General features: G+C 39.5%; 1 protein-coding gene and 1 non-coding gene across 2 annotated transcripts in view; both read left to right on the top strand.

Annotated features, from left to right (window-relative positions):
* CCDC6 (coiled-coil domain containing 6) overlaps positions 1 to 11,824 on the top strand; it is a 109,874-nt gene extending 98,050 nt beyond the window's left edge. Inside the window, exons 8-9 of the mRNA XM_029931726.1 lie at positions 5,881 to 6,005; positions 7,520 to 11,824. Coding sequence (XP_029787586.1) covers positions 5,881 to 6,005; positions 7,520 to 7,714 — 320 coding nt within the window. The 3' untranslated portion in view covers positions 7,715 to 11,824. The remainder of the gene's footprint in view (positions 1 to 5,880; positions 6,006 to 7,519) is intronic.
* Positions 2,097 to 2,200, top strand: LOC115286148. Its single transcript, XR_003905903.1, has one exon. It is a non-coding gene; the product is annotated as a U6 spliceosomal RNA (small nuclear RNA).
* Positions 11,825 to 13,641: the final 1,817 nt, after the last annotated feature.

Genomic DNA, 13,641 nt, shown 5'->3' with positions numbered 1-13,641 from the left:
AACCAACCTGATAATGTGTAAAAACTTGGATGGACCATGGGGAATGTTACGATAGATGAAAAATGCCATTCTCAAAGGGTTATGTGCTGTACAATTTCATTTCTAGAATTTTCTCAAAGTGATGACATTACTGTGATGGGGAGCAGACCAGTCATTGCCAGGTTGTAGGATGAGGGGGATGGTGTGACCAGGGTAAGGATGGGCATGAGGGGCTTTCTTTGTGGTGTTGAGCAGTTTTGCATCTGGTTGTGGTGAGTTACTTGTATCTGCACATGTGATAAAATTACTCTGAGCTGTGTACACACATGCACACAGGATGAGTGCAGTAAAAACTGATGAAATCCAACTTAAGTGTCTACCTTGGTCACTAGTGGTAGACCTGTGTCCGTGTTCAGGGTTGACACTGTGCTTGCTTCTGGAAGGTGTTCCTGAGGAGGATGGCTGCAGGGTCCACGGGCCCCCTGTAGTATGTGTGCAACTTCATGTGGGTGGTTAATGGTTTCAAAATAAAAAGTTATAATTGAAAAAAATCTAAATCGTTTAAGAAGAGATTAAACAAGTAATATATTGTATCATTTATCTTGAATGTATCATAGATAAGCTGCTATATAACGATTGCCACTTCAGATAGCTGTGAAATTAGGTGATTAACTAGGTGTTACTCAACCTTCTAATTTCTGTATAAGTCTAATTACATGAAACAGAAGTTGGTGTTTTGATTTTTTACTTTGCTTTTCTGTTTTGAGTGTCATTGCAACTACTGTATTGTAAAGGATGGAAAATAATTGCATATGTTAAAAAAATATGAAACTTTATAAAGTAAAAAAAAAAATAAAAAAAAATAAAACAACAAACAAACAAAAAAAAACCAAATACACACTATTCAGGCTGCGGCATAGAGCAGGTGGTAGAAAATTGTGAATAAAAATAAGTAAATGAACCTGAAAAAAAAAAAAAAGATTAAACAAAGAAAGAGCTACCAGCTTAGAGCACTTTTGATATGGGCCTTAAAGAAGCCTAATGAGCTGAAGCTTAATGAGGCCATAGTTGGCCAGGCATTCTGAGCACTTTGTGATATTTACTCATTTCATCCCCACAGCAACCTTGTGAGGCCACTACAGTAATCTCATTTTACAGTTGATGGATCTGAAGTCCACTGTCACTTGGTGCCAAGAGGCAGAACTAGAGTCTGAGCTAATATGACAGTTCAGTTGGCTCTAGAGTCTGGGCCGATTTTGCCTCTTCAGAGGCTGATCAAGGTCCTGACTGACATGGGAGAAGGTACAGAGAAGACATCCGGGCAAAGGGCATGGTGTGAACTGAGCAGTAGAGGTGAGAATCCAGAGTGATAAGGTCACTGTGGCTTTTCCCATTGGCTGCTTTGGGTCCTGCTCCCATGGATTCTGATTTTATTTGATATGGGGTAGGCAAAGGCTTTGATAATCAAGAGGTAGTTTGGAGCCAAGTGCAGAGAGGCCTTTATAATAGCCAGAGAAGGGATTCTTTTTTCTTCAATTTAGGTAGACAGTAGGGAGTCTTTGAAGATTCTTAATTAGCGTTTAGCATACCAATAACCTTGTAATGCTACAATATAGGCTGTATATTTTTTATTATTATGAGCTTCTCCATCTTGAGGTAAGGATCCACTTCATAGCTTATCTCTTAAATTTCATCACTTGCATGAGAAACAGAATCAGTGTTTAAATAAAACCTCTTCTTTCCTCCTCCAGCTGAACAAGTCCTTGTGGTAAAAATAAATATGACCACTTAGTTTCCAAACACTTATACTTTACTCCAGCCCTCCATTTTGTAAATGTCAAACCCAGGTCCACAAATGGAATACAAACATGTCAAATAGGAAGCACGAATTGATAGTCAAACCAAGAATAAACCCTCGACTTAGGTGTTGAGGGCACAAGAAAGTTCTGGGACAAGACAACTAAAGGTAGGCTTGGGCTGCATGTCTCAGCCATGGAAGCTGAAAGAAAAGCATCCTTAACAGCATCTTATTTTTGTGTAATTCAGAAGAGAGATTAAGTGAGTTCATGTTGCTTGGCATCCTTTGGCTGATCTTAGATTCAAAGTGATTAAAAATAGCACACATTTCAGCAGCACATTAACTAAAATTGGAGTGATACAAAGATTAGCATGCCCCTTGCACAGGGATGACATGCAAATTTGTAACGTGTCCATATTTTTTAGCCAAAGCAAATCTGAGAAAGAAAAGCAAAGCTGAAGGCATCATAGTTCTGGACTTCCAAGTTGCATTATAAAGCTATAATAATCAGAACAGTATGGTACTGGCCCCAAAATAGATGCATGGATCAATGGAGCAGGTTAGAAAACCCAGAAGAAGTAAACCCATAGTGATACAGTCAGTTAATCTTCAACAAAGCAGGAAAGAATATCCAAAGGGAAAAAGTCTCTTCAACAAATAGTGTTGGGAAAATTGGACAGCTTTATGCAAAAGAATGAAATTGGACCATTTACTTACACCATACACAAAAATAAATTCAAGATGGATTAAAAGCTGAGACCAAAGAAATCCTAGAAGAGAGCATAGGCAGTAATGTTTCAGATATTGGCAAGAGCAACTTCTTCTAGATATGTCCCCTGAGGCAAGGGAAATGAAAGCAAAAATAAACAGTTGGGACTACCTCAAATTAAAATTTTCTGCAACACAAGGGAAACAACAAAGCTAAAAGGCAGCCTCTTGAATGGGAGAAGATATTTGCAAATGGCCTTTCCAGTAAAGGGTCAATATCCAAAATATATAAAGAACTTATTTAAAAAATACCCAGGAGCTCCTGGGTGACTCAGTTGGTTAAGGATCTGACTTCTGCTCAGGTCATGATCTCATGGCTTGTGAGTTGAAGCCCTGTGTCAGACTCTGTGCTAACAGCTCAGAGCCTGGAGCCTGCTTCAGATTCTGTGTCTTCCTCTCTGTCTCTGCGTCTCCCCCTCTCTCCCTCTCTCCCTCCCTCTCTTCCCCCCCCTCTCTCTCAAAAATAAATAAGAATTTTTTTAATTAGAAAAAAACCTCAACACCCCAAAAACAAATAATCCAATTTAAAATGGGTAGAAGACATGAACAGACATTTCTCCAGAGAAAACCTGCAGATAGCCAAACAGACATGTGAACAGAAGCTCAACATCACTCATTATCAGAGATGCACAACAATTGCAAATCAAAAACTACAATGAGTGATCATATCAAACCTATGGCTAAAGAAACAAATGGTATTGGTAAGAAGATGTGAAGAAAAAGGAACTCTCTTTCACTGTTGGTGGGAATGCAAACTGGTGCAACTTCTGTGGAAAACAGTATGGAAATTCCTCAAAAAGTTAACATGTAAAACTACCCTATTATCTAGTAATAATACTGGATAAAAATATGGAGTATTTACACAAAAAAGCAAAATCATTAATTCTGAGGTGTGCATGTACCCCTATCTTGATAGCAGCCTTATTTACCATAGCCAAGATACGGAAACAGCCCAGGTGTCCATCGATTGATGGATGGATAAAGAAGACGGGTGTGTGTGTGTGTGTTTGTATAAAATGTAATATTATTCAGCCATAAAAAGGAACGAAATCTTGCCATTTGCAACAATATGGATGGCTCTAAGAGACTATAATGCTCTTTTCACTATAAAGTGAAATAAATTAGAAAGACAAATACAATATGACTTCACTTATATGTGGAATTTAAGAAACAAAACAAATGAGCAAAGGAAAAAAGAGGAAAGAGAGACAAAAACCAAGAAACAGACTATGGAGAACATACTGGTGGTTATCAGAGGGAGGTTGGTTGGGGACTGGTGAAATATATATGATGGGGGGATTAAGGAGTGCAGTTGTTGTGATGAGCACAGGATGATTGGAGTTCTTGAATCACTATAGTGTACACCTGAAACTAATATACCACTGTATAGTAGCTGTATGGAAATTAAATAAATAAAACAACAACAAAACCAAAGTGATTAAAAGTAGGAAGTCCTATTCAAACTCCCCAAATTGCCCCTTTGTTTCCATTTTTGTTCCAGTGATTCATATGGGATGTACTCTGTGCTAGATACCCTGGTGGATGCTGGGAACTCAAAGATGTAAAGATAGCTATATTTATTCACTGATAAATAAGTGATGCCCCAGACCACAGGACCAGTAGTGCCTAAGTTGCTAAGACCAGGGCTACTTAGGTTGAATATTTTGGACTATTTGAAAAATGCAGCTGTTTGTACCCCAACCCAGACCTATCTGAGGAAAGTCTGGTCTTGAGTATTTTAAAAACACTTTGGAGATGATTCTAGGGTCCTAGATGGAGATTGTATAGAACATGAGAGTGAGCTGGGGGTTGATTCTTCCCAAAACATCAGTTTCATTGGGGGAACAGTGGCATATATAGGGCTGTGTTTTCTTTGTTGAATATCCTGAAGTTGCAAAGTTCTCAGTGGTAATTTTTTGTTTGTTTGCCTTTATAACCGCTGCATGCGTGTGTGCGCACGTGCACGCACACACACACACACACACACACACACACACACACACTGTTGTTTTGTCTCATTGTTGATGCCTCTTTTGACACTTCCTCTTTTCTTGCATCTTGTTTTTACCTCTTTGCTTTATGTTTTTCTATTTGATTTTTACTTTTTCTCGTGTCTTTACACTGCTTCCCTACATTTTAGTTGGACTCCTGACAAGGTCTGATTTTGTTTTATTTTTTAAATTGGGATAAGAACACTTCCTAAACTGTAACTATAGGTACGGTTTTGTACAGTAGATTTCCAGAACTTAATCTTCTTGTATAATTGAAACTTTATGCTGGTTGAGCAATAATTCTTTATTTTTTCCTACTCCTAACCCCTGGCAACTACCTCTGTATTCTCCTCCTATGATTTGACTTAGGTACCTCATATAATTGGTATCGTGCAATATTTGCCCATTTTTGACTAGTTTATATTAGCATAATGTCCTCCAGGTTCATCCCTGTTCTCCTTTAAAAGAATTTCATTTTAAAGGCTGAGTGATACTCCATTGTATGTATACACCATGTTTTCTTTATTCACTTATCTGTTGATGGAATTTAGGTTGTTAATATATCTTGGCTATTGTGGATAATGTTGCATGATATTGAGCATTTTTTCGTATGCCTTTGAATATTTGCATGTCTTTGGAGATATATCTACTCAAGTCCTCTGCCCATTTTTAATTGTATTATTTATTTGATACTGAACTGTAGAAGTTCTTTATATATTTTGAATACTAATCCCTTATCTGATACATGGGTTATAAATATTTTCTCATATTCCGTCGATTACCTTTCTGTTGACTGTTTCCTTTGCTCTGGAAGCTTTTGAGTTTGATATAGTCCCACTTGTCTAGTTTCTGCTTTTGTGGCTGTGCTTTTGGTGTCACATCTGAGAAATCAATGCTAAGACCCATGTCATGAAGCTTTTTCTCTGTTTTATTCTCAGAGTTTTATAGTTTCAGGTTTTATGTTTGAGTCTTTGGTCCATTTTGAGTCGATTTTTGTGTATGGTGTTTGATAGAGATTTATTTTCATTCTTTTGCATCTGGATATCCAGTTTTCTCAGTCCATTTATTGAAGAGGCTATGCTTTCCCCATTACGAATTCTTGGCCCCTTTGTTGAAGATTATTTGATCTTTTAAGCATGGACCTGTCTCTGGGCGCTGTGTTCTGTTCCAGGACTCAACTGTTATTTCCCCTTTGACCCAGCAGGCCATTCGGTGAGCAGCACTCTTCTCGTATGTGTTCATTTTTATTGGTGACTGAGAACTTTTGCATTTTAAAGTCTTCTGGATGGTTGAAGACAGAAGATAATTGAGTTTGAAATAATATTTGTTATTGTCATATTTCAGGTCTATCATATGCAAGTCACACAGTTGGCTTCACGCCACCAACTTCACTGACTAGAGCCGGAATGTCTTACTACAATTCCCCGGGTCTTCATGTGCAGCACATGGGAGCATCCCACGGCATCACAGTAAGTAGCATAGGGCAGGTGGCGGCCTCTTACTCCTGCTGCTGGTAACATGGAACCTCCCTAGGAGACCAGGCCCAATGCCCTTACACATTGACCTTTCTTCTCCTTCCCACCATCAGTTCACCTTCAAACTCTAGAGACTTCCTAGCAGCTTGATACTAAATTCTGGTGTTGAAACTAAAATTGTTCCCAGGAAACAAAATTTCAGCTTCACTTTCTGTGAAAAATTGCCCTTTGTGAAATGTAATTTGAACTCTGGCCAATGCCTCGATTAAATTCTGGCCGGCTCTTTGCCATAACAAATCATTGCTGGTTGCCACAATGTCTGCATCTTCACACTTCACTGATCCCCAGTATTCTTTCTGAAATTAGCCTTGTTTCTAGTTTCACTCAGAATTTTCTCCCCTGGAATTAGAAGGAACTTAAGTGCATTTAGTTCACACTTCACTCAGGGGAGTTTTTTCTTTAGGACTGGTTATTTAGTTGATTAATAGAACAGCTAGAAATGTAGCTAACGGGTCTGAGAATAGGAGAGAAGTATGTCCAATTAGAAAATCTTTAAAAGAAGACTTTTATTCCAGAAAAGTGGTAAGGTATTCCTGAAGCCGTTTTTAGTGGTTTGATGGCTTTATTAAACATTTGGTTAAGGTGTAGCCTTTAGGAGGTTGAAAACTTACTTGAGTGATGTAAGGAACTAGGAGACATACAATGGGCAGAAAAGATTTAAATGGAGGATGAGACAGCTGTTGGGGTTTTTTAAAAATTTTTTTAAATGTTTTATTTATTTTTGAGAGAGATAGAGAAAGCACGAGCAGGGGAGGGTCAGAGAGAGAGGAAGACACAGAATCTGAAGACAGGCTCCAGGCTGAGTTAGCTGTCAGCACAGAGCCCAACACAGGGCTTAAACCCAGGAACCATAAGATTATAACCTGAGCCGAAGTTGGACCTCAACCAACTGAGCCACCCAGGCGCCCCAAGACAGCTCTGTGGTTTTTTTTTGTTTTTTTGTTTCCTTATTAATTTTTTAAATGTTTGTTTATTTTTGAGAGAGAGAGACAGAGTGTGAATGGGGGAGGGCAGAGAGAGAGAGGGAGACAAAGAATTGGAAGCACTACTCCAGGACCCAAGCTGTCAGCACAGAGCCCGACAAGGTGCTCGAACCCAGGAACTGCCAGATCATGACCTGAGCCAAAGTAGGATGCGTAACAGACAGCCACCGAGGCGCCCTCCGAGACGTCTGTTTTTTAATTCTAGGTCTGTCTTCTGCAACCGCCCAAGTCCAGTGGTTTGGTCAATGCAAGTTTCGTAGTAATTGTGCATAGCTTTTTCGTGAGTGTAGGTGCAGGCTCCACCTTAAGTTTTTATTAGTAGTTAAGAAGCCAATAGGGATAGACCAGGAAATCGCTGGTTTGTGGTCTTTTTGCTCCCCTTTTAAACTAGCTCTCGCTTGTCAGGCTGTGTTAGAAATGAGCTGTGTGGACCCAGACTGACTTCCTGTTTTGTCCTGTCTACAGAGGCCTTCACCACGGAGAAGCAACAGTCCTGACAAATTCAAACGGCCTACGCCTCCTCCGTCTCCCAACACACAGACCCCAGTGCAGCCCCCTCCACCTCCACCTCCACCGCCCCTGCAGCCCGCGGCCCCCTCGGTAGCCACCTCGCAGCCCGCCCCTTCGCAACATCCAGGGCACCCCTCCTCCCAGCCTTAATGCATGTGCTTGGTCTGCATCTCACGTTGAGACTCGCACAGTGGAGCCGTCTCCTCGACGCCAAAGGCTTCCTTCCCTGGCATATTTGGATCTGACTTAATTGCACTGAGGTTATCTAGGCTTCACTATTAATTGTGTTGTAAGTGTTTTTCGGAAATGCAGCCAGTGTTGTGGATCTACAACACTAAACAGACGACTTTTTCCATCAGTGTTTTACTTGAATCTACATGTACGTCCATTCCCTGGCTGGAGCATCTGCTAGTCAATATTTGGTAATTCAGAAGCAGCGTGCAATTTTTGCTTGGCCCCAGAGCTTCATTTTCCTGGCTTTTAGGTTTGTAAAATAAAAAGGGATATCTTTTTTATATTTTTTTTCATAAATTTGCAGAAAATTACTGAGCTGTTACTCCCAGCCACCCCCCTCCCCCATTATAGTGGTGTTTACCAAACTTCCAATAATTCAGCACTACAATTCAGACCTTTGAAAATCTAGCTTTCAGTATAGAGTGGAAAGTTAGATGGATCAGTGCCCAAGACAATAAACTCTTTAATAGAGCTTTCTACAGATACACTTTTTATAGGTTATTTTCAGTATATGTCAACATCTGTGTCTCTTGTAAAACAGGCCGAAGTGATGGATCACATGGCTGTACTTTTTCCACGCACATGTGGGATGGATAATTATTGTATATTAAGGTGTGATTCTTCCCTTATCTTTAGTGTTAATCTACCCAGACCGGCCCCTCTAATGAGTCGATAAATGTTGTCCTACCCACCAGTGGTTTTGATGGCTGGTTAGAACATGCTATTTTATTTCTGCTGCAGAGGGCAATGTGATTGTAACAAAAGTAGCTATTTTCCCTTTACATTCTTTGTGTTCCCCTAAAATAGAGTTTGAACAAATATTTTAAAGGTGCAAAATATTAGAAAATGCTATTTGAAATGAACATTATAGGAATATCTTGGCATAATGGCCACAGAATACTTTATTGCTTGGCAGAAAAGAGATGTAGAAGAAAGTAGCACATTAGCATTGATGACCGCTTCCGTCTCCCAGTATAAGCAAGTGCAGTGTACAAAGAAGTATACTCTGAATACATTATTTCCATTCATTCAGCACAAATAAATCATTTGGTTTCACTTTGAAGTGGAACACTGTGAGTCACTCTTTTCTTAATACTTGCAACATCTTTATTTTTTGCTTTTCAGCAGTTAACTGTTTTGTACTTTGGTAGTAAAGTGATTTTTACCACTTGTGTTTGCATATTTATATATGCTGTGGATGAAAATAACTTACTAGAGAATGTATATTTTATGATGAGAATGTGTATCTGTTGGATATAATCAGAGAACTGAAAATTAATTTATCAGTAATTTTTAAGAGTCCCTGTTTTGTGACAACCATCTCTAATAGCTAGCTCTTTATTGAACACACTCCTAAAAATAAGGAACCGTGACATTGTAGATATTTAATAGTGTACAGTATAGAAACTTCCATTTTTGCCTTCGAATGCATATTTAAGAATTACAGAATGAAACAAGTCTTGTTGGATAATAGTGTTTGACTAGCATTTTAAGAACTTGAGAGTAAAAGCAACAACAATAGGATTTGTCACCTCTTCCTGCTTCCACCCCTGGACTGAGAACTTCACTTCCCAGTTGGTCTATATAAATGTTATTTATAACATGTACGTAATATACATAATCATAGTGCAGTTCTCAAATATGGGGAAGAAGTTCGGCATTTAATTATTGAGGCTTTAGGTTTTTAATTCGATCAGACGAAGTCATACCAAACCCGGAGATCTCACCAACAGCCCACTGTCCCTCCCGGTACACTGCCATTCCGAGGAATTCTGAGAAGGGGTAAACAAGTTTCGCCTTCATGGTACAGTTCTTGGTTTTTCTCCTAGGAGAAGCATGGTCTGTGTTTACAAGAATCTTTCACGAGATGATAGAATTCGATGCTGTTGGATGGCAGCTTGCACTCTCATCAGAACGTCCATAAAGTAATGAGCTTCCCTCTGCTTCCTGTCCGTTGAGTTACCTCCTGAAAGCACACTAGTCCAGACATTGCCGTGTGGTGAACGGAAAGCACTTGGCATGAGCAAACCGTTCCTGACAAACGCCTTTTAGAAGCAGGTTCTTGATAACTCAGACTTTGCAGAAATGTAGTGCTGCCCCTGGACTAGTCAGTTCCTTTCAAAATAGAACACAGCTCCTTCAAACTGCACTTTTAAACATAAATCTGTTGCCTCTCCCTGCGGACATTCAGAATTGAGAAAGCAAACACTACTATTTTCAATTTATGCTGTTTTGTGTCCTTTAAAGGGTTTTTGACCCTGTGTAGAGCCTGTCATGCATGGGTGGTATGCCTGCTATGGCCATTACTTAGTGATTGTTTAGCCATGAGGGACCCATAAAATTCCGACCACAAGCTCATAGAGGCAGGTGTCCCCTCACCCATGGAAAGCTAACTTCCCTCAGGCTCTTCTCTTGGGGGCTAAATATGGTTCCTGCCATTCCTGTTGCCCCCTCACCCAGGGTAACCCTGGACTAATGCCCCAAAGGCCTTGGTAAAATCCGTAGCCATCCCGAAGGCAGGCGGGAACAGCAGTAGCTTCAGTAGCTTCCTTTTCCTGTCTTGCTGACAGAGACCCTTGGCTACCACTGTGCTGCTAATAGGATAAGTACTCTGTTGCCAGACTACCATGCCTTTTATACAAAACCAAATTAACTTCTGTAATACCTGACACCTCTCTGGGCTCTGAACTGCTTTCTCTCATGAAGCATGCTGGCATTCTGGACAGAATTCTAGAAATTTGGCAGAGGGTGGAAGTATTTAAGGTTTAATTTAACTTGCTCCTTTGCTATTTGAAAGGAGTTTTAAATTCTAAGCTCCTGAGATACCATAACCATGGAATGAATGTGTGACCAGAATGTGGCTTTGACACTAAGTGCTGCTGTCCCTTTGTAATTGGCTTCTAACTGATTTGACCAGAGATAATTGATAATGTGAATTTTTGTTAACTGTTCAATTGTAGGAAAATAGAGTATGTATCACCCTTTATTAGGTAGACATGAACTTTTCCTGCACGAAGCCTTGCTTATAGAGGATGCCCAATAAGGCAAGAAAAAGCATAGTAACTGTGCTATGAGAGCGCAATACTTTTATCTTACCAGTACAGAAGAATCGTTTCTATGTAACTTGATCTTCTGTCTAGTACTTGTCTTATAGGTAACCAACACTGAAAACTTTGTAGTGGTAACTACCAAAGAAGTACATAGTGAAACAACCTTTTATTTCCAAATTTATTAAAGAACCAGCCATTGACGCTGCTACATGAGTTCCATGCTCAAGAGCCATTGTTAGAGATTAAGGGGTTTTTGTTTCTTTTTTGTTTTTTGTTTTTTTCTTGTTTTCTTTTCTTTTTTTCTATTTTTTAAAACACATACACACACAGCTGTTAGCATAAAATGAGGAGCATCTTCCAGAATGCTCAGCAGTTACGGCTAACTGCCAAGCTCTGGTTGTCTCTTGTTAGGCAGTAGAAGGAACCCTGCGTTGAGGATAGCATGGCTGCTGTGTGTGTGCACGTGTGTGTGTGCATTCATGCCTTAACTCAAGTTACTGCTTAACTTCAGTTCTTGACTTGGTCTGCACTGTCATCGAGATTGTATTGTACATCTCGATCTGAACTTCATCCTGGCAAAAACAAAGTTGCAGGCACAACAGTTTAAGAATGCATTCCTCCGGAAGAGTGTTTGATCAGGTTGACCCTGAGCCTTTGGACTTCATTTGGAACTTAGCATGGAAAGCAAAAGCGGACTGTCAAACAGAAAGACATCAACAAGGAAGAGAGGAGAGCCAAGTGCTAGCATTGTCTTTTGCCTCTGCATCTCCGTGCACATTGTATGTTGTTCATGATAGCTTGTTTACAACTTGACTAGGTTGCAGTTCTGGTGATAGTGGCAATCTTGACATTTTTGGTCAGAGTTTAGAGAGATGTAAGACTTCCAATTAATGTCTTATTTACTTCTTTATGTTGATTAGTCTTTGATACATGTGCTGAATCAGAAACCTAAATAAAGATAATTTTTTTAAATGTACCTCTTGAGCCTTAAAACCTCTCTCTCTGTTTCTGGTCTTTGAGTCGGAAAATGAACCTTGTTTCCCTGTTGATTCTGATGGACATCTAATGATTCTAGATACTAAAGCCTGCCTAGGAAAGTAGACACCTTTTTTTTTTTTTAAGTTTATTTATTTGAGAGAGTGCACAACCAGGGGAGGAAAAGAGAGAGGAAGAGAGAGAGAATCCCAAGCAGGCTCCACACTGTCAGCGCAGAGCCAAGCAGGAGGCTTGCATTCATGAACCGTGAGATCATAACCTGAGCCAAAGTCAAGGGTCCAACACTAACCAACTGAGCTGTCCAGGCACTCCTAGAAAGTAAATTTAAAGACAGGACACAAAAGGGGCTGGGAATGTGCTGATTAACTAAGTGTATTAAGTTTTTTCTGAAAATTCACTGAGCTGTATGCTTATGATTTGTGGGCACTGTTCCATAACTGTTATATTTCTATTTAAAACCATAAACCTATGAGATTATGAAAAGTAACAGTCCCAAAATGTTACAGGTAAATATATATGTGTGTCTTTGTGTGTGTGTGTGTGTGTGTGTATAGACACGTGCACACACACATTGATGCTTTGGATATTACATCTAGTATATTTGCGAGCTTATTCTTAAAGTTTCTGTGCTTTACTTTTCTACTTTTTAGGAAGGAAGCATGGCTCCAGAATCACTTCCAGGTTTGAGTACCAGCTCTGTAACTGGGCCAGTTATGTAACCTCTCTGGAACGCCAGTCCTTTACCTGTGAAATACTTGCCTTACTAACATGAGAAGATGGAGACGGAAGCCTCTAATGTATTCCTTCACACAAGATACAGATTAGCCCACAGCCATTCATTTGGGAAGAAACTTAGAATGCATGTTTCAGGTGACTTTTCACACATTTGGGGGCAGTATCATTCTTCAGTTGGATTTTTGTGAGCCTCTAAAATCTAGTGGGGGAAAACACGGTACCAAGCAGAATCTTGCCTTAGGAGCATAGTCCTATTTAGGAGGCTAGTCTTCAAGAACCCAGTTGTGAATAAAATCTTAATGAGGACAGATTTTGAATCTAGGCCTTTTTCTGAATAAAAGGACTAAATGAATCTCGAGTGATTTTTTTGACTCACTCTGGCTTAAGCCAGATTCCATGTTAACTATTATTTAATGAAGGAATTTTTAATTTGGTTAGCCCTGTGATGAAGACCTCTGCACTCCTGGCAGCAGGTCTTAGCAGAAAACGTTGCCCAAAGAGTTACCCAGGACCTCAAGAATTCAAGTCTTGGATTTATTTGCCAGCTTCATTTTTCGAATCTGTATAATGGGGATAGCCATTCTTATTTTAGGTAGAGTTTGATGATAACAGGCTTTAAAGTGCTTTAACAAGTAAGTAAAGTTTAAGCTACATGTGTGCTTCTCTTTTTTTCTTTTAATACCTTTTAGAGGCAGTATGCCCACCTGGTGCATCCGAAATTGAAACAGTTGATAGAAACTTCTGTGTTTATGTAAATAAAACTATATACATAAGTCTGGGTTTTTGTTTTAGGTATTTAAATAAGAAATTTTGTGGAAATGCAATTGTATTGAGTCACTAATATCTAATCTAGGCCCAAACGTTTTTAATATTCTCTTTGGAAATAGAGGAAGAAGTCAGTGGGTGATAGATTGTATTTTGTGTCTAATGTTTTTGTTGACATGAGAGATTGAATTCTGGCCCTTCAAAGTGTTCTGGTATCATCCCTAATTCCATAGCACATTGAATGCTATTGAACCAAATAGAGCTTTTTCTGAAGATCATATCTTCTGGTCCCCTATA

This window comes from Suricata suricatta, chromosome 2 (genome assembly GCF_006229205.1).
Source record: "Suricata suricatta isolate VVHF042 chromosome 2, meerkat_22Aug2017_6uvM2_HiC, whole genome shotgun sequence".
In the NCBI taxonomy this organism is placed as follows: Eukaryota; Metazoa; Chordata; class Mammalia; order Carnivora; family Herpestidae; genus Suricata; species Suricata suricatta.
The sequence above is the reverse complement of the archived record's forward strand: the minus strand, read 5'-3'. Positions and strand labels throughout refer to the sequence as shown.